We start from the raw sequence: 25254 nt of genomic DNA on the forward strand, positions 1-25254 counted from the left end.
CAGTGGCATTAAGGACCTTCACACTGTTGTGCAGCCATCACCACCATCCATCTCCAGAACTTTGTCACTTTCCCTGAAACTGAAGCTTTGTCCCCATGAAACACTAACTCATTTCACCTGCCACCAGCCCTTGTCAACCACTATTCCATTTTCTGTCTCTACGAATTGACAACTCTAAGTACTGCATATAAGTGGAATCATGCAGTATTCATCCTCTTGTAACTGGCTTATTTCAATTCACATATCTTCAAGGTTCATCCATGTTATAGCCTGTGTCAGGATTCCCTTCTTTTTAAGGTTGAAGAATCCATTGTATGTATAGACCACACTTTTTCATCCATTCATCCATCAATGGACACTTGAGTTTTTTCCACCTTTTGGCTGTTGTGAATAATGCTGCAATGAATATGGGTTTACACATATCTATTTGAATCCCTGCTTTCAATTTTTTTTAGTACACATCTAGGAAGGAAATTGCTGGATCATGTGGTAATTCTGTTTTTAATTTTTTGAGGAACTGCTCTAGGATACATAAATACTTTTACACTGACCCTGCCAGCTCAGACAAAGTCATTATCTCTCTGTAACTAACTATGAATGATTCAAGATTATTAGGGGTTTGCTGTTACTTGGTAGTGCTGGGTTTGAATTTTGATTTGGCATAGGGTTTATTTAATTTTTTATTTTTTTTCATGGAAAGGGTCTTTCTGAAGTCAGCCCCTCCTTTGGGAGCTTGGGTGTGTCCTTCAGTCTGGTTTGATGAGGAAGACAGAGTAAGAATCCCCAAAGACGTCTCTGTCTTAATCCCCAGAATCTGTTGTGTTATATGGTAAAAAGGACTTTGTAGGTGTGATTAAGAACCTTGAGATGAAAATTAAAAAAAAAAAAAGAACCTTGAGATGTAGAGTTCATCCTAGATTATCCAGGTGGGTCCAATGTGATCACGGGAGTCCCTTAAAGTAGACAAGAGAAGTAGGAGAAACTCCAAGGAAGATGTGATTCTGGAAGAATACACAGAGGCAACATTTTAAAGATGGAGAGAGAGACATTTGTGAGCCAGAGAATGTGGGTGGCTGACGAGCAAGGGAATACATTCATCCCTGGAACCTGCAGAAGGAACACAAGGCTGTATTCACCTTGGTTTTAGACCTGAAGGCCCTTTACTGACTTTTGACCTCTGGAACTGGAAGATAGTACATTAGGGTTGTGCAAACCAGTATGTTTGTGGTGATTTAGCGCAGCAGAGGCAGGAGACTAATACATGTGTGGACCGTAGGGTCCTGTGTTCACAGGTTTGTCCTTTTCCTGTTGTTCTTGCCTATAAACCAGAAGTGCCCTGAGAGCAAACACTGCACCCACCTTGTTCATGCAGTGATCCTGCCTCTATCCCAGGGCCTGGTGGGAGACACATGATGAACACTAGGTGAAGAAACACAGCTGAATAGGTTACAAGTATGTCAGCAGAATAGGGAGGAAGGGCAAGCCAGGCCCAGGCAGGACTCCACGCTGCCCCCAAAACACGAGGGCAGTAAGGCTGTACCCTCACGGAGCTTCAGGACCTTGGGCAACAGCCCTGGTTGGGGGCTGACATCCTGCCCCACTTAATATGCCTGGTCTCCATACTTTATAAAAATGTAGTTCTGCTAAGAATAGCTTTCTGAAATTACTGACTGGGTACCAGTTTCAGTCATCATAATTGGGTAATTGATTTTAACCTCTTTGTACTTGATTTAAAAAGTCTTTTAAAGAGGGATAGTATTAGTTCACAGGGTCATGGTGACTTTTAAATGATCTAATTCATAAGAAATTATGTAGCACAGTCGTCTTAAAAGCAAGCCTATAATAAGGCCTGAAAAAACCATTTCAGATAAATCCAAAGTCAACATGCTCCAGGCCACTGACTCTCAGTGAAATATTCTCCCTTTTTCACTCTTTTTGGGATATTTGAACACATTTGTTTACTTGCTTTGCCATCAGTCAGTGATCTTCCCTCTCTGTTTTCTTTCCTTTGGAAAAAGAGAAAGAGAGGGAGAGGTAGGTGGCAAATCATTTTAGGAATATGAAGTTCAAGAGCGCCAAGATCTTCCCTTTCTGCATTTCACTGATAAGAGATATTTTCCTGTCCCATTACCAGAGTTTGAATCTGTTCCCAGCTTCAGTTAAAGGGACTGCTACCCTTACAAAGAACAAAGCATCTTGAGAAAAAATTTAAACAATGCCTTTGAACACATTATTATAGTGCTAATGTCTGCCAAAATTTCAGGATCAAAGAAATCTGAAAAGATTTATACAATGGTGAAAACTTTGTGAAAAATGTTAGTTAATGGAGAAGCCGTGTCAAGCATTAAACATTTATGGTTCCATTCTTTTTTTTCTTGCGCACTAAGGAAAATAGACTCAGAATAAACTTATTTTAATTTTTTTCAAATTAAAAAATGTGGTGAACAATACATAATATACACTTTTAGCTATTTTTAAGCTTCAGTGGCATTAACTACATTCACTTTGTTGTATAACCATTACCACTGTCCATCTCCAGAATTTTTTTAACCAAACACACTTTTGGATTTTAAGATACAAGTTGCATCAGTGGGTTTAGGGTCCATATTATCTCCCAGTCTGTACATAGAATTGTTCTAATATTCTATATAAATATGTGTTTGCATATGAACAGTTACAAATGACGCAAAGAAAGATGGGAAGAGAAGAGAAAATATGTATTGAATGCCTACTAAGCCCTATGTGTTGTGTATTCCACACAAGGACCTGTGAAGCAGAAATTGTTACCCCATTTTACAGAAGGGGAGACAGAAAAATTAAGTAGCTTGCCCATGGTCACATAGCCCGGAAATGATGTTGCTGGTGCTTAATCCTGATCTATTTTCTGGCACCACACTCTCAAGTTTAGACCATCTTAAGCACAAAGGAAAGAAGGAAAGGGGTTTGGGTAAGATGCAGACTTGGGACTGTTGTTAAGTTTCTAGTTGTTGAAAGAGCCTTCCAGGGTCACCTGGGTGGCTCAATTGGTTAAGGACTGACTCCTGACTTCAGCTCAGGTCATGATCTCACGGTTGTGAGATTGAACCCCCTGTTGGGCTCTGCACTGGAGGTGGAGCCTGCTTAAGATTCTCTCTTTCCCTTTGCCCCTCCCCACCTCTCTGTCTCTCTTTAAAATTAACAAACAAATAAATAAAAAAGAACCTTCCAAAAAGTGTGGATTTTGCTTTGTTGGAGATTTTTAAGGACTCAAGATGCAACTCTTTTCCTGTCCCTGGTATCCTTTGATTGAAGATCTCTAGAGGATCTCTGTGGTTTATGGTTACATGTAACATACCCCTTTGTTACATGTCATTGTGAAATGGTGACAATAGGGACAAAGATGGGGAAGGGACAGATGAGCAAGCTAGCGGCAGTGGAATAGTATGTCAGAGAGGAGGATGTCTGGGCTGGGCTGCTGCTCCTGGATATTCCTGCTTTGCTCAGAATATCATATCAGAGCTGGAGGAAGGGGTGCTGGAAAGGAAACAGATGGCTTCTCCATGAACACAAGGATGAGTGGACTTTGCTAGAAAAGTTTCACCCTTCTGGGTGAGTTGGAGACTCATGGCTCATTTCTAGGTGAAATCTGGTGCTGTCCCTGAGGCTCCTTCTCAGGAGGACGTAGTTAGAGTCATATCATGATATGATGTTAGCTAATTTTCGTCAGTCTGTACTAGATAGATACTATATGATAATCATTTTTCTTGTAGTACATCTCCAAATGACACAAACACTGGTTCTGTCATCATCTCTATTTAACCTCGACACTCTGTCTGGTACTGAAGCCACATACACACAGGTACTAAACATGGCTTCACTCATTGCTACCTAGTGCTCTCCCACAGGGTCTAAGTTTGCAGTATCATGAATAATGGGAATTATACTACCTACTGCATGGGGTTTCTATGAGGATTAAGTAAAATTACCACATGGAAATGTTGGCTAAATAGTAGGCACATATCACAGATTTCATGAATTGTAGCCTCTCAAATGATGTGCTGAAATCCAAAACCCCAGTGCCTTAGAATATGCCGTTGTTTGGAAATAGGGTGTTTACAGAGGTAATCAAATTCAAATGTGATCATTAGAGCAGGGCTAAATCCGAAATGATTGGTGTCCTTATAAAAGGGAAAATTTGGATTAGAGAGACAGACACAGAGGGAAATTGATGGAAAGACACGCAGGGAGGGACCCGTGAAGACAGAGGATTGAAGTGATGTATCTATAAGCTAGAGAAGGCCTGGGAGCTACCAGAAGCTGGGAGAAACACAGACTGGCTCTTCCCCAGCACCTTCAGAGGGAGTGCGGCCCTGACAATATCTTGATTTTGGACCTTTGGCCTCTAGAACTGTGAGACAATACATTTCTGTTGCTTGTGGTACTTGTGTTAGAGCGGGCCTAGCAAACCATTACAGTGCACAATCAACATTATTTTTCTTCCTTAGACCTTTCATTTTACAAATATTTTAAGCCAAGCAAAGGTGAATAAGTCCTTTTTTTCTGCTCCCATATTGCTTATACCTCATTAGGACAGACAGAAAGTAAAGAAGTAATTATAGGAGAATGTGGTCAGAATGGTCAAGGCAAGGAGACGGTGCTAGAGGAGCCTCTTTAACCTAGCCTGGGCATCAGAGATGGAAAACTTGGAGGCAGTGATATCCCCAAAATGATGAAATAGTGGCATTTTAGATAAGGATAAGGCTGTCACAGAACGAGGATGTCAACAACTTTTTTTTGTTGTTATAATGGAAAAATCTCAGTTCTAAGTTGATAGGAAAAGTGACAGGGACAAGCAAGATTAGAGGGAAGCCCATGTATTTGTTTCACTTAGCAGTTTTGCCCCCAGAATAACTTTCAGCTGGGGTGGCTCCTTACTAGGTTTGGTTATTAGTAGGGCTGAATGGGGACTAGGGTAGGGTGGAATGATGATGAGATCAGGCACCATTAATCAACAGGCCTAGACCGATGTCTCTGTGAGGCAAAATATTCCCTTTACTTATCTCTCTGTCTTCAACACATGCCATGTAATGGGAAAAGATTCCAAAGCGTGGCCTGTACCACTGGGTAAGGTTGCATAGGTTGTGGACTGCACAAAAGAACACAGAGGACAGAAATCCTGTGTGTGCCCACTAACCAAGCCATGTTTTTGGGCATAGACCTATGTCTGCCCAAAAGGCGAGCTTTCCTTTGCTTTGCACAGAAGTATCATCTTCTTACCAAGTCATATGACACTGATTCTGGTTTCACCAGAGTAGGAACCTTTATATAATCATATATAATTTTTTATAATCACATGTAATGGATGCCACCAATCCCCATGGTAGTCCCAAGCACACCATTTGATCTTGCTAACATGACAAGGCATCTGTTCCTTTGAAACAAAGCTTGCTGCACATGCTGGAAGGCTGCCCAAGGAGTCCTTGCTACACAGTTAGAGACCGGATCCACAGCAACTCTGTCTTCTCATCTCATTAGCTAAATTACTACCTCTCAGTTATCTTGCTAGTCTGAACCTTTACTATATGGCTTCTGGCTCATGCCCCTGATATTGGGACCATATCTGATTTTTGTGGGGTCTAAAGAGGAAAGGACATAATAAACCTCTAAGCAGTCAGATAATAAATGTTAGTTATAAATACTATCTGCACAGCCAGGACAGGGTTCTCCACAAACTTCATTCTTGTCATACACATGATTATAATGCTTCGTAAATCTCCCTGACTTTGGAGTTTCTTCTCCTCCAGATGCCATGGCATATTTTCTTTGTGAGTAAGGTAAATGGCTGCTATGCCGGTTGAGGGGTGTGTTTTAGGCCAGAACATAAACAGACAATAGGTTCTGATGCTACTGTCAGGAGGATGGTGAAGAAGGAACTCTACTCCCAATAGGAACAATACACCTGTCTGTCTTACAGCAGAGGGCAAAACAATAGTATGGGGGCGGTATGAAGGCTACAAGTAGATCCAAATGGAGTTCCAGATGTCAGTGGAGAAACAGAAGGCGCTGGCGTGGGATCACATGGTAAGGAGATGTGATTCCCATGTGGTTCTGGGGAAGGGAAACCCTGCCCACCAATAAAATTGGAATTCTTATGTCAGTCTGTGGATTCTCATATGAAGACTCTCTAAGAAACAGGACTTAATTAAATATCAGTGACTGACTTAGCATTCCAGTTGTATTTTTTAAATTAAATTCAATTAATTAACATATGATGTATTATTGGTTTCAGAGGTAGAGGTCAGTGCTTCATCAGTCTTATATAACCCAGTCAGTGCTCCACTTGCATGTTACAGAACCTCTCCAGATTCTCTTTTTACCTGAATCTGGTTTCTTCTGGGTGCTATGTGTGTCAGCTCCAGAGCAATTCTTTGCTGTTTCATTCTTTACCACCTCCACTGGCACTGTTGTCTAGCCTCTTAAAGCTTCTGTTGTGTATTTCGGGGCACATGGTGCCATGTCCAAGCCTGGTTCTCTCTTCCCCCACTTTGTACTGGGTCCTTTCAGGGTTGTGGAGCAAGCCATGCGGTGTTCTACACAGTTGCCCATGTACCACACAGTCATTGGGCTCTACAAAAATGCCACGGATCGCCTGCATCCCCTATAAAGTCAGCTTCTGGATTAGCTTCTTTCTCCTTGACACTTTGCCAGAAATCCAAGAGGCTGGGTGGGGAGAGGGGACATCAGGTCCTCCTTTTGACTCTGTCTTTTTTTTTTTTTTTTTTTGACTCTGTCTTTGCCCTTAAGAGCTTGGCCTCAACGTAATGCCAGCATCATGACTTCCACCCTGAAAATATCCGGAAGAGATGATATGGTGTCCTTTGGTATGGTGAGGATTGGGTTCTTTCCAAAGTTTGCTGATTTTTTTAAATTACTTTTTTTAAGAGCTGCTTTTCCAGCCTTGAAAGGCCTCTGGGAACAAGCTCCCTGAGAGCAAGAACAGGTGTGACCCATCTCAGCAGATAACTTCAGTGGCTTCTTTCTGATTCCAACATTCTGGGCACTTTGAATGTAGCTGTGAAATATTGAAGTCAAAATGAATAGAATATTGGATAATGAAATCCAATTAAAGACTTTTACAAAACAAATAACTGCAGATAGACAGCCCTCAGGATATGGTTGGGATGGAAAAAGAATAACCCATAAACACAAATGAAATTTTTTGCTACATCAGAAGGTAACAGTGGGCAAATCCAACATTATCATTAAAAATGTCCAGGGAACAAGGCAGGGGTGATTATCACGTTTCTCTTCTCAATGACTCTGGATTTGACATTTGCCACTAGGTTGGTGCAATGAGTCATCCTGAAGAACTGCAGATGTAAGCCAAGTTGGGCTTGACACCAGGTGACCAATAGGGGAGTTTCTTCTTTTCTTTTCTTTTCTTTTCTTTTCTTTTCTTTTCTTTTCTTTTCTTTTCTTTTCTTTCTTTTCTTTTTTCTTTTTTTCTTTTCTTTTCTTTTCTTTCTTTTCTTTTCTTTTTTCTTTCTTTTTCTTTCTTTTCTTTTCTTTCTTCTTTTCATTTCTTTTCTTTGTCATTGAATATATTAACATAACATGGTATAAGTTTAAGATGCACAATGTGTTAACTTGAAACATTTATATACTGTAATATGATTGCCATGGTAATGATATTTAGCTCCTTTATCACATATAATTATCCTTTCTTCCAAGTGGTTCGTATAATTAAGCATTAGTAGGAGGAGCTTCTGTGTTAAGCTTTCAGTTACTTCCATTTCATTACCAAAAATGAGGTAAGAAAAGGAAAGAAAAGATGTGCTGTGGTCTGTGTGTGTCTCCCCTCCTCCCTCCCCAATTCATATGTTGACACCTACCCCCAGGATGACGGTATTTGTAGGTGAATATTTGGGAGATAATTAGGTCATGAGAGTGGAGCCCTCATGAATGGGATTAGTGCCCTTATAGAAAGGACCCTGGAGAGCTCTCTGGCCCCTCCGACCACACGAGGACACAGTGAGGAGACATCTGTCGGTGGTCCAAGAGGCTGGTTCTCACCAGACACTGAAAGTGCCGGCACCTTGATCTTCGAATTCCCAGCCTCCAGACCTGTGAGCAATACATTTCTGTTGCTTCTAAGCTCCTTATTCTATGATATTTTCGTTACTACGGTCCAAAAGGATGGAAACTGGAGGAGAAGTTACAAAGACCATGATCTTGGCTCCGGTGAACACTGTGGAACATGAGTATGACTCTGGGGCTCTGGAAAGCAAATGTGAGAAGAAAGCTGAAGGGCACAGAGCCAGGTGGCTTTGGGCTCTGCCCGTCTGGGCCTCCTGGCTGCTGTAGGCACTATGTCTACCCCAAATTTCCTAGCACCTGCTGCTCATCATCCTCAAAACAGCTGCTCCCCACACCTCATCCCCCTGCCTCTCCAGTCTCTGGTCCTCTCTCACCGAGTTTGTTCAGATTTCCATGCTGTCTTCCTTGTTCAGAGGCCCTTCTCAGGCTACCACCCACTGTCTCTCCTTCCTTCATCCATCCCATCTGCGGGAACCTGGCACAGAACCCTGCCATACTGGGCCAGTCCCATACTTTCGCCACTGAAGGGGAATCTGACAACAGGTCAAACATGAAAGGGGTGAGGGCATACTTCCTACCAGGGAGGGATGGAAGGGAGTTGCTCAGGAGGGTGACAAGTGGACCCTCTGGCGGGGAGATGGGCTCGAACCGGAATCCGGGTTCACAGTCAGTTTCAATAAACCCTTGCTGACTCATTGATTTTTGGGGATCACAGCTAAACATTAACGGAAAAGCCGGTGCTCAGGTGAAAATCTCTTTTGTTTTCTACCTTATTTCATCTAAAATTGAATTCATCACCTAATGACAGCAGAAATACAGTATGGGCCAGTCCTTTGGGAATGCAACACCAGGTTGATAGCCGGGCAACTGGATCTGAGACTGCTTCCTTCACGAGCACCAGGGTCTGTAATCCCCTCCATCCTTTGAGGGCCAGCTCATGACTTCTTCCACCACAAAGCCAACCCATACATTCTCCCCATGAAGCCACAGTGTTTTGTTCCTCTGTCTCGTTACCTACCCTGGGCTACGCATCATAAAATATTTTTGATACCTTTCTTCTTTTCTTTTCCTAAAATATAAGCTGATGGTGGACAGGAATTATGTATTATTCATTTTTATATTTTACGTACTGTGCTTAATGCAGTGGCCAGCAAGTAGTTGGTGCTGGATAAATACTTACTGATGGAAGAAAGGAAGGAAAGAAGAGAGGAAAGAAAGGAATAGAGAAAGTGAGAAAGCCAGGCTGTCCTGGTCTATTCATCCAATGCATCCAGATGGGTTTGAAAGTGAATGATCAATGGATTTTTTTTTTTTTTTTTGCTTGTTGCTGAAGAGCAGAGTGGAGTTCCTCCAAATTATGAAATTCAGTAGTTCCTGATATTCCTTAAACATTTATGGTCTTTTATTTTTTCTTTCCTCCTGTGCTCTCATCAATGAATTAATCGAACTCCTTACTAGCCCACCTTTGTTTTTAGCCTGTTTGCTGCTTAACAAATCATGCAAGCCCACAATTAAACCCATAAAGTGCTTCCTATTATGTGACCTCCAACCAGATAACCAGGGGCAGCATCAACCAGCAATAGCCAGGTTTGGAGTCAGACCGATTTGAATCCCAGCCCATTGAGCTCATGAGCCGGGGGCCGGTTACCTCTCATCTGTCACACCAACTTTCTTGGGTTGCCGTATCACCCACCCACGGGGCTGTTCCTGAGTTAGGGAAAGTGCCTGTGTATGTGTCAATGCCTGGCACATAGCAAATGCTCAAATAATTGTTAGCTTTCAAACAACTGTATTATTGTTGTTGTCACTGTTGTTCTGACTTCCCAGATATTGTCTTTCTAACCATGCACTTTAATCAGTGATAGTTTACCTTTATGAGGAAATCTGATTTATACGTATCCTTTGATCATTTCAGTAATATGCTCTGGGCCCTTCTCAATTTTTCTTCCACCATTTCTGAATAGAAGAAAAGGAGGGGAAGCCACGATCGAATGGTACAGCCTTTTGTAGTATGGATGTCTTCTCTGTCCAGACCCAGGTTGGGTTTCAGGGAATCTGTAGAAATATCAACTAGGGGGTAGAAATCACTGTTTTCAGCTTAACTAAGATCAGTGCATATGTTCTTTTCCACAGGAGAGAGGAGACCAAGATGCTGGAGGAAAGGATTTGGTTTTGTCACACATTTGAAAGGAAAGCTGGGTGAGAGGGTCGAGAGAGGGAAAAAATAAAAAGTTCAGGCTGGTACATCTGAAGGCAGCCCAAGGCTTCAGTTCCAAATGGAGCCACTGGAGCTGTTTACAAATTGGAGGTAAAATCGTGCTTTCCCATTTCCCCTAAGACCCCTGCTTACCACTTGCCAGAGAAAATGAGCAGGAAATTAGACAGAGGAACTCATTTTGCTGACTGAGAAAAATGCAGTTGATTCAACTCTGAAATTGAACCACTGAGATGATAAACTCTCCCCCTAACAAATCCGGGTTAGAATCAGGATGTGGCCCTTTCCTTCTCTCACCGGCTATTTTGGGTTATTTTTGCTGAAAGCAGATGTAATTGTTAAATGTGCAGATGTTACATTTAGTTCTTCCCGTCTTGGTTGTGTATCTTATTTTTTTCTTTTTTTTTTTAATAAGAAACAAGTTTAATTAACGATGACATATACTTTCTTTCCTAGGGCCTGTCTGGCCTGGTTTATAATGTTTCTGTTTGGGGTGGGGGGCGGGTGGGAACTTGGATCTGAATGTTTCTCTGACATCGTCTTCAGAGTTCAGGGTTCCAGTAGGGAGCTCTGTGAACATACCCTGTCCGTTCTTCCTTAGAAGAAATCAAGATGCCAAGGAACCACTTTAGCACTTAAAAAGGAATGTGGGCTTATGGGTGAAGGCAGGGCTCGGAGATCGTTGGCCTCTGAAATGGAGGGACCAGAGAGGCAAATTAGAGAACAGAGCTTTGGCTCCAAGGTGAATACCTACCTCTCATGGAGAGAGTGGTCTGTAGCCTCCCAAAGTCATGGGAAAATCCTAGCTCCCAGTGTGATGATATTTGGATGTGAGGCTTTTGGGAGGTGATTGGGTCATGAGGGTGGAGCCCTTTGGGATGAGATTAATGCCTCTATGACAAAGATCCTGGAGAGCTGCCTTGCACCTCCTCCACATGCAAGAACAGAGCTCCTGTAAACCGGGAAGCAGAGACTCATCACACATTGAATCTGCCAGCACCTTGATTTTGGGCTGTCCAACCTCCCAAACTGTGGCAAATGAATGTCTATTGTTTATAAAGCACTCAGGCCATGGTAGTCTTGTCATTGCAGCCCAGAGGAGTTAGGCACACCTCAGCAGAATAATAACTCACTTTTATTGAGATGTATGCCAGGCACTGTTCTGAGTGCTTGCCATGCATCCTCTCATTTAATTCTCATTTCTTCTGTAAGGAGGGTATTATTGCTGGGACACCTGCAGGTGAACAAGCCAAGGTGAGAGAATCAAGTCACTCTGTTCGCAGCGAGGGAGAGTTAGAACTGCAGGCAGGGCTGGCCTGTCTAATTCCAGACATGTTCCCATCATCTTTCCCAATTTTCTCCCTTTCTCCCTTTCCAAGTCCCCTAGTTTCCACTTAGGGACAAGTGTGGTTCCAGTGGAGCAAATGTCAATCCAGCGCAGGGTCGGGTTGCCTGACCTAGGCTAAGCCAATCAGTGTGGAACCAAAGGGACTGGTCGGGAGTGTCATGTGACCCAATCGTAGCTCTCAGGATGAATGCAGGGCTTGGGGACAAAGCTGTCTCTCTCCTTTGGTAGCTGGACCAGTGTGAAACAATTTGCTCTTACAGGAGAGAGGGTGAAACCAATATTCAGGGAGGCCAGAGGTGCAAGAATCACAGAGAAATAGAGGTGAAGCACTGATGACAAGTGTGAACCTCTGTAGCAAACCGAGGGTGATGCCAGAGATGTGTGGGAGCTCAGCAATCACAGAGGCCAAGGAGGTCCCTGTATGTGGAAGCCAGGCTCGGTTGACGGTCTGTTCCTTACGCCCAAACATTTTAACTGACGTGATCACACTGCCCAAGTCAATCTTTAGCTTTCTGCCTGGGCCCTATCTAGTCTTGGGCACTGGTATTTCCTTCATTTATATATATATATACATATATATATGTGTATATATATATATAATGTACATATACATATATATAATTTAAATTTATATTTATATAAATATAAAGTTATATGTATAAAATATATATTTATATAAATATTTACATAATATATAAATTTATATTGATATAATTTATATAAATTTATATTATATATCATTTATATATTATTTTATATTTATATATGTTTTATATTTATATAAGATTTATATATATTATATATATATATATATATGGACCCTGGAACAATACACACAGACACATCCACACACACAATTAACCATCGAACAACATGGGTTTGAACTGTGAGGGTCCACTTACATGCTGACGCTTCTCAATACAGTGCAGTATTGTAAATGTTTTCCCTCTTATGTTTTCTTCACATTTTATTTTCTCTAGCTTACTTTACTGTAAGAATACAATATTTCATAAATAGAACATGAAAAATGCGTGTTAGCTGACTGTGTGATTGGAAAGGCTTCTGGTCAACAGTAGACTCTTAATTAAGCATTTATTTATTTATTTATTTATTTTTGTAGTTAAGTTTTTAGAGTCAAAAGTCATACGTGGATTTTCAGTTGAACGAGGGCTTGATGCCTTTAATGTCCGTGTTGTTCAAGGGTTAACTGTACATGTAGATACAAGGAGTTTCCTCTACAATATAAGGAGAGGGGGGATCCTGGGTGGCTCAGTGGTTTAGTGCCCTCTTCGGCCCAGAGCCTGATCCTGGAGACCCAGCATCGAGTCCCATGTCAGGCTCCCTCCATGGAGCCTGCTTCTCCCTCTGCCTGTGTCTCTTCCTCTCTCTCTCTCTCTCAATCTCTCTCATAAATAAATAAAATCTTTTTTTTTTAAAAAAAAGGAGAGGACTATGGATGCCCAAATGCCTGGAGCTGTCTGATTTCCACAGGAGATTTTTGGGAACATAGCATCATCTCGAATCAAACTGAGTTGGTTTTTTTGTTTTTGTTTTTAAGGGAAGTCTATTGAGGAGAAATGTGTAGAATATTTTATAGTGATTTTGAAACAGCAGCAACTCTCCTTATGAGAAAACGAGACATAATCTAAGTTGTCATGCGCCCACCGCACTTGGCCTGCCAAGCCGCCCCGCCCGGAGGTGCCCAGCCCTGCCTCCCCCTCCCAGCCTCCCCCTCCCCGGATGGCCGCTCCAAACTTCATCTTCTTTTACTGTGTATGCCAGAGTGTCACGTAGCAGTAATGATTCTGGCATTTCTCCTGCCAAGACGGATGGAGCCAGTGAAAAACATTCTCAACTTGCAGGAGTGAGACTCATAGTGAAATTTAAGGCCCATGATGGGACATTAAGGACAAACACACCTTGGGACAGAGAAACACTTTCTTTTCCTCTCACATCAATCCTTGAGTGCAGCTGCTGGGTACTGTGTGTACTCAGTCATGGCTCAGGCCAGCCCTGTGCGTGGAAATCCCTGCTTAACCTAAACCCATAGGTTTGAACCTCTTTCTCTGTTTCTCTCTCTTTCACACACACACACGCATGCACACATGCACATATGTACACATATTGTCAATGAACTGCAAGAAGATGACAAAGAACAGGAAGGGGAAGGGAACAGATGAATTGGAGGATAAAAAGTAAGCTTATTTCCTATCCCTTGTCCCTGCCTCTGGGAGGCTGTGGCTGCTGTCCTGAGCTGTCAGAACGAGTGAGCACTTGGAACCTCCGCACGGCCTTTGCTACACGTGAGGATACTCACGGGAAAGGGAGTAGGGGAATGTCTCACTAGAGGGAATGGCAAAGGATCAGAAATACATTCTGCTGTTTGTGTGCACAACAGGATCACCGGGTCTGCTCCCCGGCCGGGCATAACCACAGTATGCCTTCTTTCTCGAACATTAATGGGTGTAGGTAATGGCACTGCTATCATTTTCTTTCCCCATAACCCCAAAATCTTCAGATGCTGGTTTGAAAGTTTTAATTCACCAGACATTTACAGCCTGCTATTCTGGGTAGTTTACTTATGTACTTATGTAATTAATAGCAATGAATATTTTCAAGCTCTGGATTTTTCTCCTTTTAATTGCTAACATAGTGGCACTTTTATGGATAGTAGAGACCTGCAAATGATAAAGCCAACCTAGTCACCTGACCCCAGTCCCCCAGGAGGAGCAAGAGGGCCAGATGTTGGGCCCATGGACACTACAAGGATTGGGATGGGGAGGAGGGATGACGTCAGGGCTGTGGAGCCCCCCGTGCGATTCTGGACATCCTGGGACAGAAAAAGACAGTGTTGCCAGACTGGCTCTGACAACGGACAGCCACCGGCAAGCTTATAGAGGCACTGAAGGTGTTTCTGTATGCAAATGAAGGTGTCCACTGATTGACATGGCTTTTTAATATTTCAGGGGACCGTGAGCTCAGCACTGTCTGCTTTGCTCCCTGGAGTAGTCTTGGTGCTGAGCACAGGGCCTGGGACTTACATGTTCAGCTGGTACTCCCCGAGAATTAATGAGAGCATTAATGAGAGCCACGGCATGCTGAGTGAGGGACAGCCATGCTTGGGGGATGATGATATAATGAGGCTTGGTCAAGCAGGACTTAAATGTCACTCCTTTGTAGGGTTTTATTGGCTCCTCAGCTCTTGGAGCAAAAGGGCCTGGATCTTGCTCAGGAGAAGGAGGAGGACGAGGGGCACATTTCGCCAGCACTCTAATTCCAGCCAGGCGGCCATCCTCCCGAATCCCTCAGAACTACTTAAGCTGCACCAGCACCTGGCACCCTGTCTGGAGGAAATTGCATTTTAACATCTTATTGCCGTAAGAGCCTTTGAACAAACCACGAGGAACAACTGTGGGCCAGCATTCTTTATTCTAGGTGACTGAGGAAGGGCTCCTGAGGAGCCGAGGAGCAGGTGAGCAGGAGGATGGGCCCGCTGGATGGCGTTGTGGCTACCAGGACATGCCTTAGAAGAATATACACCTGTGGAGTCTGGGGACATCTGGTCCTGGGGCTAAACTCTGCATCTGCACCCCTGGTGAGCCTCTCTGTGATCACCTGGTTTTTCTTACAGAGCAGGTTCAGCTGGAGCAGCTCTCGGTTCCCACCAGACACAGGGTGCCCCAAGTTTCAGCTGTTCAGGAGCAAATGATGGTGGCATTGGCACAGGCCACGGTGGAGCGGTTTTCATTATACAGTTCCAGCAAAACCTGGTATTCTCCCTGGAGGGGACACAGGGAAAGCATGAGATGTGTGGCCCACAAAGCAATTGATCATTCAACAGGTGATCATCGAACACCTTCTATGTGCAGCATTGTTTTAGACACTGGGGATAAAGCAGAACCAGGCAAAGCAAACTCGCTTCGTGGAGCTTACATGAGCTCATTGGGGCAGCCAGTCAACGCACACGATACTTCAGGATGTGCGCTGTGCATATGCTGATGCCAGAGACAGAACAGGGGAGGGGAGGGGCCACAGTGCTGGGCCCGGCAGGGCTGGGTGGGGCTGGGCTAGTGCTGGTTGGCAGTTTCAACTAGGCTGGTCAAGGCAGTCCCTGTTACAGAGGTGGCCTTTGGGCAAAGACCTGAAGAAGATGGGGAGCACACCAGCTGCTCTGAGGGATGGCACCCTGAGTTTGAGGAAGACTGAGGACGCCCATGGGGCTGCAGGGAGAGAGAACCACAGGAAGAGAGAAAGGACATGAGACAGTGATGGCCTCACAGGCCATGGTGAGGACGCTGGCTTCCACTCTGAAAGGGACACAGGTCATGAGAGCACTTTCCCCTGGGGAGTGACCTGATGACACATACATGTGACTACGATCCTTCTGGCTGCCCACTGAAAAGAGGCTGTAGGGGCCGAGAGTGGAAGGACTTGAGACCAGGTAGGAGACCACCCTGGCTGCAGTAGATGCAGAGATGAGGAGAGGGATCAGATTCTGGATGGAGGTTGAAAGAAGAGCCAATAATGATTTGCCAAGGAAACTCATGTGGGTGGCAGAGAAAGGAAGGGGCTGAGGGTGACACCGGAGATTCTGGCCCGAGCAACTGGAAGGATAAAGTGTCATTTGCTGAGATGGACAAGACCTCTGCGGAAACAAGAAACCGAAATGCTCTATCAGAAAAAGTATTGCCACATTGTAGAGTTCGTTTCTGGCAACAACACTCCACAGAGGACTCTCTCTGTCTGTGGTTAGTGGTTGGGCTGAATGGGAAATTGCAGAAAAACCTATGTGTTTGTTCAGTGCCAAAGCCCTGCCCCAGCCCTCAGAGGCCATGTGGGGTGGGGGTGACATGCCTGTGGGTTCACCAGTCTGGAGAGAGATGCTCTGAGCGGTGGGAGGTAGTGGTAAGCAGGCAAAGAGCCCAAGACGGAAGGATCTCAAGAGATTCCTGGCACATCTTTGAAGTGCCTGTCACCCAAAGAAGAAAAGGGGTTTAATCTGTATAAGCCAGAGGGAAGGAATAAATCAGACCACTGGATGGAGGTTGCATGAGAGGCAGTTTTTGTGAGAGAAGAATGACTTTCTACCAATTAGCAGAGGCCCAGGAGCGAGCGGGTTCCCCAGCAATGAAAACTGCATTTGGCAGAGCCGGGCTGCACTCTGGACGGTGGCTGGGGTGAGACGGGTGCTCAGAGTGCTCCCTTGGGCACCGTTGAGCTTGAGGATCTGTGGTAGCAGAGGCTCCTGTGAGGCTGATGGCCCAGACGTGAGCAGCTCTGATTTCAGGAGTGTAGGAACGGAAGGAACCAAAGCAGGGTGAAGGATAGAGTTCAAATGTGCACCCCCTGTGTCCCCCTCATCATCACTTTCTTCACTTTCGGGGTCCATGTGCCTTGAGGCACGCACCCTACAAAATTACTAAAAACCTAATGAATTTTTCATTATTGCTTTAGAAGCCTAAGAAAAGATGTTATTTGCAGGAAGGTCTTTAGATTATGAATTCCGTACTTACATTGCGTACATGCATACAAACCTGCGTACGTACAAGATATGCATACTCTGGTTTAGGAGGCAAGAGTATTTGGGCAACTGTGTTCACCTGCAGGCAGGTGGAGGGACTAGCTAGGAGGATGAGAGGGGTGGAGGAGGGACAAGGGACAAGGGATAACAGCCTCTGCTGTTGAGGAGAGCGCTGAATTTGTGAGTCAGGAATTTATAGTTGTATCCTTGGCACTTACACAGATTAGGCTGTACCTACAAATTGTTGTCCAGCACTTTGGAAGCCCAAAGGATCTCTAAATTCTAATTCAGAAAACAGCAGTCATAGAGATGCAGGGCTCCAGGCAGGACTTCGGTCGGGGCCAAGGGACTGGCTGTGCTAAAAAGAAAGTCACACTAAGACACTGAAGATTGACTGCTGAGTGGAAAAGTTTCCAGCCAAGCAAGGATGGAATTAGCACAGAGCCCATCTCTGGGGGATTTGATGGGAGGAGGGGATCCGGGGCAGGTCTTTTAAAACCAGAAGACTTCACACTGTCTCTGTCCCATATTAGGAAGCAAAGTCTCTGAGCCTTGCTGGCTGGCTGTCAGCCAGGGAAGCCTGGGCTGGCTGCAGCTGGTCCTCAGCCAGCGTGGGAGCTCATGTTGAGATTAAGGCCAGCAGCTGCCTCCGCTGCATACGTGACAGGTTGCATGCATCCCACTTGGGTTATGCCCCCTGTCGATTCTGGCCAGGTGTCAGCAGGTTGGGCATAGTCAGACCTGGCCAGGTTTCTGCTTCCTAGGTCGAAATCTCAGATGGAGATGAGGTAGGAGGACCAACCGAAGAGGACCAGGGGATGCTTAAGCAACCATGCCCATGGCCGGGATGCCTGAACCTGGCTTTGCCCTCAAGCTGGGCAACATCGCAGAGCACCATCACTGGTTGAAAAGAATGCAGGTCCTGCACTCACCCAGGCATCCTAGGGGAATGGAATAAAGGTCCCCCCCCCATTTCTATGAAACTTTTCTTTCAAAGGGATTTTGTGCCTTTAAGAAATTCTTTTCCCTTATATTTCATAGCAACTCCTAAAGAGCACTGCTTTTTTAAAAAAAAAATCCAATAAGGCAAGATGAAAATCAATCAGATTTTAAGTCAATTTCCAGTGGGAGGGGAGGATGATGGATTCAGAAGGAATGTGGGGAAGGAGAAAAATTCAAATAGCAAAGACTTAAAGAAAAAATTAACTGGGAGAATTTCGGCACCACATCCTGGAAATGAAGGGAGTTTGCAAGATTAATATTTTACTGGAAGGCCTGCAGGGAAGACGCTGGAGAACCCCAGAGGGGGAAGGTGTAGCTGGATACTTCCCATCTGCAAGAGAAACACTAGAGAATGTTCTAGAAACACGAGGGCTTGCACCTGAGGAACCCAGAGGCTTGGACAGAAAGGAAACTCACAGACACACACACACACACACAAGAAATGAAACAAAGCTAAACAAATTCTCTTTGCAGAAGGAGACCCATTTCCAGAGTCACATTTTTTTTTTTGAAAACAGATATATTGATGTATATCAATGTATTACATCTTTGTGATTCCTTTTATGATGACCTATGAGATTTTCTCAGGGGTAGCAGATTGCTTATGCCAGAGCTCCTTAAATTCAGCCATTTAATAAGGTCATATTATTTTGTGTAGAAGGAATTAGTGGAAAACTCAACTCTTAGCTGTGAGCCTTGCCCTTGAATACTCAGGATGGCGGCATTTTATTCACATGGTGGCAGCCCGTGAATAATAGTGCAAGGCTGGAACCTGGGTGCTGTTAAGCCTTCATAGTTGTGTGTGTTGCCTCCTTTCTCCGATGAGCCAGCCTCATCGACATCCCACACCCTGACAGTCCCAGGTAGTCCTCACAGACACAGCAATCCTACAGGACGGGACATGAGCATCCTCCTCTGTGGGAGCTGTTTGCCCAGAAGTTCCCTGAGGATCCAGCGGGACATAAAATATTAAATACTAAAATGGGAAAATCAGTGTTTAAGTGGCCACCATGAGGTAGCGGCTTTATTGAAGAAGGGTTTTCTTAGTGATGGCAAATGGAAAAGATTTAAATTTAATTCCTTCCTCCACCTCTCCTCCTCTAAGAAACTGCTCAATACAATAATTAAGTAACAGGGCAAAACAGAAAGCCAAGACCTTACCTCGAAAATTTCAAATCCAGGATTATTGATGGGACCGGCATAATAGATCTGTTCTGAAACATAAAACAGACATAATGTTACTCAATCATATGAACAAAAATGATTTATTCATATTATCGGTGCTTGCTATGCGCTAGGAATCCAGTGATGGAAAAGAAGGTCTCTATCTACACAGTTGCTCACGTTCTAAGGAGGACACTGACAACCTGTAAATAACTAAATAAGTCACTTGGGTTGTAGAAAGTGCTAGAAGAAGACATGCAGGCCGCGTGAGAGGCAGATGGTGTCATGGTTAAGAAGCCAGGCTGGAACCAGGCTGCGTGGGGTGAAATCCTGTGACCGCCTATGATAACTGTTTGATCTTGGATAGTCATTTCTCCTTTGGGCTCAGTTTCCTTTTTAAGAATGGGTATAATAATGACGATAACAGTGAGCTTGACTTCCTCGAGCTCTGAAGAATCAGAGTTAGTCAATGTAAAGCACTAATAACAATGTCTGGAAAGCACTGAATAAATAATTTGCTAAAATAACGAACTAGGAAATGCCATGTTTGGTTGGGTGGCCGGCCAGCGAAGGCATCCCTAATGTTTAGTAGCTCTGATATGAGAATGGAGAGGGGAGATGCTTGGGTAGCTTTACTGGGTGAGAATGATAAGGAGAGAAACTCCAGGCTGTTGGGAATAGATTCAGGAAAGCTTATGATTACAGATCATGGAATCTAAGGAGGGTAAGGAAGTAAATGAAGGCGGAGTGGGTTGATAATAGAAACACTGGCAAAGACAGTTGAATGGAGATTGCATCATTGCTATCAAGGTCCTAGAATGGGTGTGCTGGAAGGTCATGGTGAAGCCAGAGGGTAGAAGCCTTGACACTGAGATTTCAGAAGTGGTGCATTTACTGATGGTGACAACACACAGGGTGGATGTGGGAGTCAGTGGTTGAGGTGGAATATTGTAAAACATTAGTGGAGGTCAAGCCACTGGGACGTTATGGGGATAGATGGGCCATTCATGCCAACATTGAGTACCAAAACCTTGCTCAGCTCCTCATGTGGTGATTGCCATCTTTGTGACTCCCCAGCCCTGTACACTTGACACATTACAAGCACACTGCCTAGGAACATAGACTCTGGGGGCAGACTGTCTGAGCTAGGTTTGAATTTTGGCTCTTCTTATTGTGATTTGGGCAAGTCACCTAATCTTTCTGTGCCTCAGTTTCCTCATCAGGAAGCGAGGTGGGGGTTATAATAATATTCACAGAGTTGTCATGAGCATCAAATGAGTTAATGCAAGTGAAGCTCTTTCCACAGTACCTGGGACATGGTGAGCCTGAGTGGTCAATGAGTGTTTGCCATTAATACATCACTGACCAGTCCACACAATGGAGCATCCTCCCAATACAGGCCAGGTGCTGTGCCAGGTGCTAGGTAACAACAGTAGATGAGAATATTACACAAACCATTTGAATCATTGGGCGCCCAGAATTGTTATCATTTGTTTACAGGCTGCTTCCTTCAGCAGCCTGTGCCTTCTTGTTTGCATAGCTCCCAGTACATTGCAAAGTCTAGCACACAGCAGGGTGCAATATAGGGTTCTTATAGGGGTTGTAGAATGAGCAGATCCAGAGCCAGGATGTGGGTTTGCCAACCAACTTCATTCCTGCTCCTGCTACTGGGATCCTCTCCCTGCTGGAAAGCTCTGGGCCTGGGTTATGCTGACACAAGATCCTGGAGCAGGGAATGAGCCATGGGAGTGGCAATCTGGTGATGAGGGTGGAGGGATGGTAGAGGATGATGGAGCTGAATAAATGCTTATTGGTTTATTGATGGCATTTAAAGGCTCAGTGACTACCTGCCTCACGTAGCTCCTGGTATCTAACCATTGCTCAAGAAATATTTGGAGACTGACCGACCATACTCTCTCCATGAAAAGGGACTTTGGACCAGGGACAGCATGGCTGGTAAGTGAGCAGCTGCCCACATGGAATCATGTCAAGGGTGTGACAGTAACCTGTTTTGAAAAAGGCCTCTTCAGGCAATCTGAACCTCAACTTCTACCAGGAGACCCATCCTTAGCATGGCCTTTGGCTTCTGTTAAATGCTCATGCCCCCAACATATCTATCCTTCCTTCCCATGGTCAATTTCTCGTACCTTGCAAGGATAATGTGCAAACCTGGTGGATGCCAGATGGACAACGTCCCTATTTCATTGCACTAAATGATCCATTTATTTTTGAAAGGAAATATATATTTGGTTGTGGATAGAAGCAAAAGTTTAATGCAAAGATATTCTTCTGTATGATGTGATTTTAAAAAGAGACATGTTGAAGTTCTGGATCTTATCCTTAAGAATCTTCCAGTGCTACTGGGAAAGATCCAGTGACTAGCGATACAGAAAGTTAACTGTGTAAGTGAGTGGTGTATGCGGGCAATGTATTTTTAAAAATATTTTATTTATTTATTTATTTATTTATTTATTTATTTATTTATTTATTTATGAGAGACACAGATAGAGAAGCAGAGACATAGGCAGAGAGAGAAGCAGAGACACAGGCAGAGAGAGAAGCAGGCTCCATTCAGGGGGCCCGATGAGGGGCTCGATCCCGGGACTCCAGGATCACGCCCTCGGCTGAGGGCTGCGCTAAACCGCTGAGCCACCCAGTGCATCCCACCTAACAAGTGCAGAGAGTTCAGAGGGGGCTGCCTGGGGTTCAGCTGGAGTGCTGGAGTGCTGCACCACCCGAGGACATACCATTCATGTTATAATCTATGTGAGTGGTGGCCCCTAGAGCTGTGCGAGGCAGTGGCCCAGCTACCAGTATACCATTCCTTTTGAGGAAATTCTCTCTTCTCCAGTGGATATTCTCTGACCGAAGCCAGAACAATTTGAGCAGGAAGACAGAGACCCAGGGCCAATCTATTCTGGCAAGAAATGGCTTGTTTTATTTCAACTTATCAGTATCTAGGGCTGTTCACTTTCTGTGTGGTGCTGCAGCCTTCACACTGCTTCTGTGACTCTCAGATAGCCTTTCAGAAAATCCCCTTGCTTTTGTTGGCAGGAATGGATTTCTGATGCTCACAACTCAAGGGCTGTTGAATGCTATGGGCACGAACCAGTCAAAATCACTCATGCTGGCCATCAAGGTATGGGACACAGTGTGGCTCAGGAGCAGAACCCAAGAATGGGGAGTGTGTCTGCATGTTGGGTGTGGGTGGGTTCCCTTGGGCACATTTTCCCCCTGCTTCATGCTTCTACTGATTGTTCTAAGCTGGCATAGTGCAAACGACTTGACCTTGGAAGCAGAAAGACCTGAGTTTATGACCCAGCTCTCCATTCACCAGCCGGGTGTCCATCCTGCAACTCAATTTCTGCATTTGCAAGATAGAAATGGGAATGTCTCTCCTGCAGGGCATTGAGAGGACCAGAGGGCTATATGCAAACTTGCTGAAAATAGTGGCATCCCCAGTCAGGGCAGAGCCAGTAGTTATTAGTTGTATTATTATCCAGTGGATGGGAAGAAGGCTAATGTAATGAAGACCCACTTGGATGCTGAGGAACACATCAGGTCTAGGTTTTGGAACCTCTGAGCAGAGGCAACAGCTGGTAGGTTCTATTGGTGTCTTTTGTTTTAAAAAAAATGGATGAGGATAGCTCTTTGAAGAATAACATTAGAATGATATCTAACGTTCTACTATGCTCATTTTATGCTCCAAGACTTGCGAATTTGTTTCAAATGAAGAGGTTCTTTAGTGGGCAGAGAGGTTTTCATTCAATCTGTCTCTTATACTTTACAGTTTCAGTTGGACCTTTTGGAGGAGGGGTCTATGAAGTTCCTGAGAACTGCTTCAGGTAGCTCATGAAACTATCTTCTTCTTCTTCTTCTTTTTTTTTTAACCTAATGAAATAACACCTAAAATTAAATTCTCGCCCCTTCCATTCTTAGATCCTCCCTGATTCTGAGATTCCTTTAATTAACATTCTCACACTCCAGTACTATAAAAAGAGCCCCAGTATATCTGTACCCACTCCTTCCTTTCCTCCATTTGAAATCTTTATCAGTTTTTAGTGTGCTGTGGATTAAAGAAATCCACCTCCCCGGTTCTGAACACATGAAGTCATTTCTGCGAATTGGCTTTGTTTTGACCCAGATCTTTGTGTGGTTGGCACATAATGTCTTTTACAGAAAGGAAATTGATTTTTAAAATGTGGAAATAAAAGGTCCCCAAAGGTTTTGGATTAGATGGAGGTGAGACTCAGGGCTGCCTTCCTGCTCTTACAGCCTTTTATCCCCTGGGGAGCAGCGCGGATGCCAGTCCGGAGGTGGCCCCTGAATGCGTGGGTTCTGAGGAAGCATTCTCTCCATTTCCTAGCCCTTCCGAGTATCTTACTGCAATTGCCTCCAGTCTTCCAAATTTATTACAAAAATGTCATCAATATTTAAGCACTATGAGGGTGCTCAACAGTGTAAAAATACTGAGAGTTATAATTTATCATAAATAGGCCAATTAGTATATTCAGAACAAAGTTTTAAAAAATGATCATTTATTTATTTTCTCAGCTTTGAGCCTTTTTCCTGCCTGCCAGGCCCAATTGAGGGGGCTCTTTGAGAGCTGTGTTGAACTAGGAGGACCCAAGCAGTGGTCCCACAGTGAAGATGGAATAGGGAGAGTGTTCCAAGCAGACCAAGAGCCTCATCTCTGGAGTATGAGGGAGTGAGCACATTACTTCATTTTAGTGAGCTCTAAATATACTCTTCAGTCATCTCCCTGCCTCTGGGCATTTCCTTTAAGACACCCAAGTCTGGCAGATGGCAAAGGCCTGGCCATTGTTGCTCATCTCTTTCCTGATTTTAGCTCTGCTTTTTTTCAGCCTCTGACCCTGCAGGATGTAGAAAATGCTTCCTGGTCCCACAGGGCACTGAGCTAGTTGCCGGTTAGGGCACTTATTTAAATACATAATGAGCTTGCCTGCGTGGGGACTTAGAGGAGTGTGCCCTGCCTCTGGGGGTAGTGTGACTGCAGACAGGCTCCCCGTGGGCCTGAAAACCTTGAGGTTTCAACTTGGTTTCAATGGATGGATTCTAGGCAGTGTGGGCAGGTAGCTCCAGGCTAGGCCCAGGCCCAAATATTTATGTTATGTGTGTATGTATGTGTGTGTGTTCAACTTTGTCAGCTTCTCCATCTCCTGGACATTTCTATTCTCCAGAGCCTGTATATGCATTCTTTATGTCTCTCCTGAGGGCTGGCCACCAGAGGACTTCAGTGTGGTGAGCATGCCTGTACCACCTCGGAAGTGATCTGAGTTCCTGCGTGCAGTTGCATAGGCTGACTGGCCAAGTGGGTGGGTGGGAGCATAAATCCAGCTCCTCCGCCACAGGGCCAGACTCTGCAGCCTGAGGCTGGACTGGGTCCCACCTGCAGATTCTTCTGGTGTCCTGGCCACATCCCTTGCCAGTTTTGAATTCAGGGCAGCCTTACACTGGAAAACAGTATGGAGATTCCTCAAAAAGTTGAAAATGGAGCTATCCTATGACCAGCAATTGCACTACTGAGTATTTACCCCAAAGATACAGATGTAGTATTCCAAAGGGGCATCTGCACCCCAATGTTTATAGTAACAATGTCCACAATAGTCAAACTATGGAAAAAGCCCAGCTGTCCATCAACAGATGATGGATAAAGAATATGTGGTATAGATATACAATGAAGTATTACTCATCTATCAAAAAAATTCAATCTTGCCATTTGCAATGACATGGATGGAACTAGAAGATGTTATGCTAAGTAAAATAAGTCGATCAGAGAAAAAACAATTATCATATGATCTCACTCATATATAGAATTTAAGAAACAAAACAGAGGATCATAGGGGAAAAGAGGAAAAAATAAAACAAGATGAAATCAGAGAGGGAGACAAACCATAAGAGACTCAT

At 44.3% G+C, this 25254-nt stretch overlaps 1 protein-coding gene across 1 annotated transcript in view; it reads right to left on the minus strand.

Annotated features, from left to right (window-relative positions):
• Positions 1-15049: 15049 nt before the first annotated feature.
• Positions 15050-25254, minus strand: part of LY86 (lymphocyte antigen 86) — a 58782-nt gene continuing 48577 nt past the window's right edge. The window contains exons 4-5 of the mRNA XM_025999247.2: positions 19324-19376; positions 15050-15418 (exon numbers count right to left, since the gene is read on the minus strand). Of these exons, the coding sequence (XP_025855032.1) occupies positions 15335-15418; positions 19324-19376 (137 nt within the window). The 3' untranslated portion in view covers positions 15050-15334. The remainder of the gene's footprint in view (positions 15419-19323; positions 19377-25254) is intronic.

This window comes from Vulpes vulpes, chromosome 12 (genome assembly GCF_048418805.1).
Source record: "Vulpes vulpes isolate BD-2025 chromosome 12, VulVul3, whole genome shotgun sequence".
Taxonomy (NCBI): Eukaryota; Metazoa; Chordata; class Mammalia; order Carnivora; family Canidae; genus Vulpes; species Vulpes vulpes.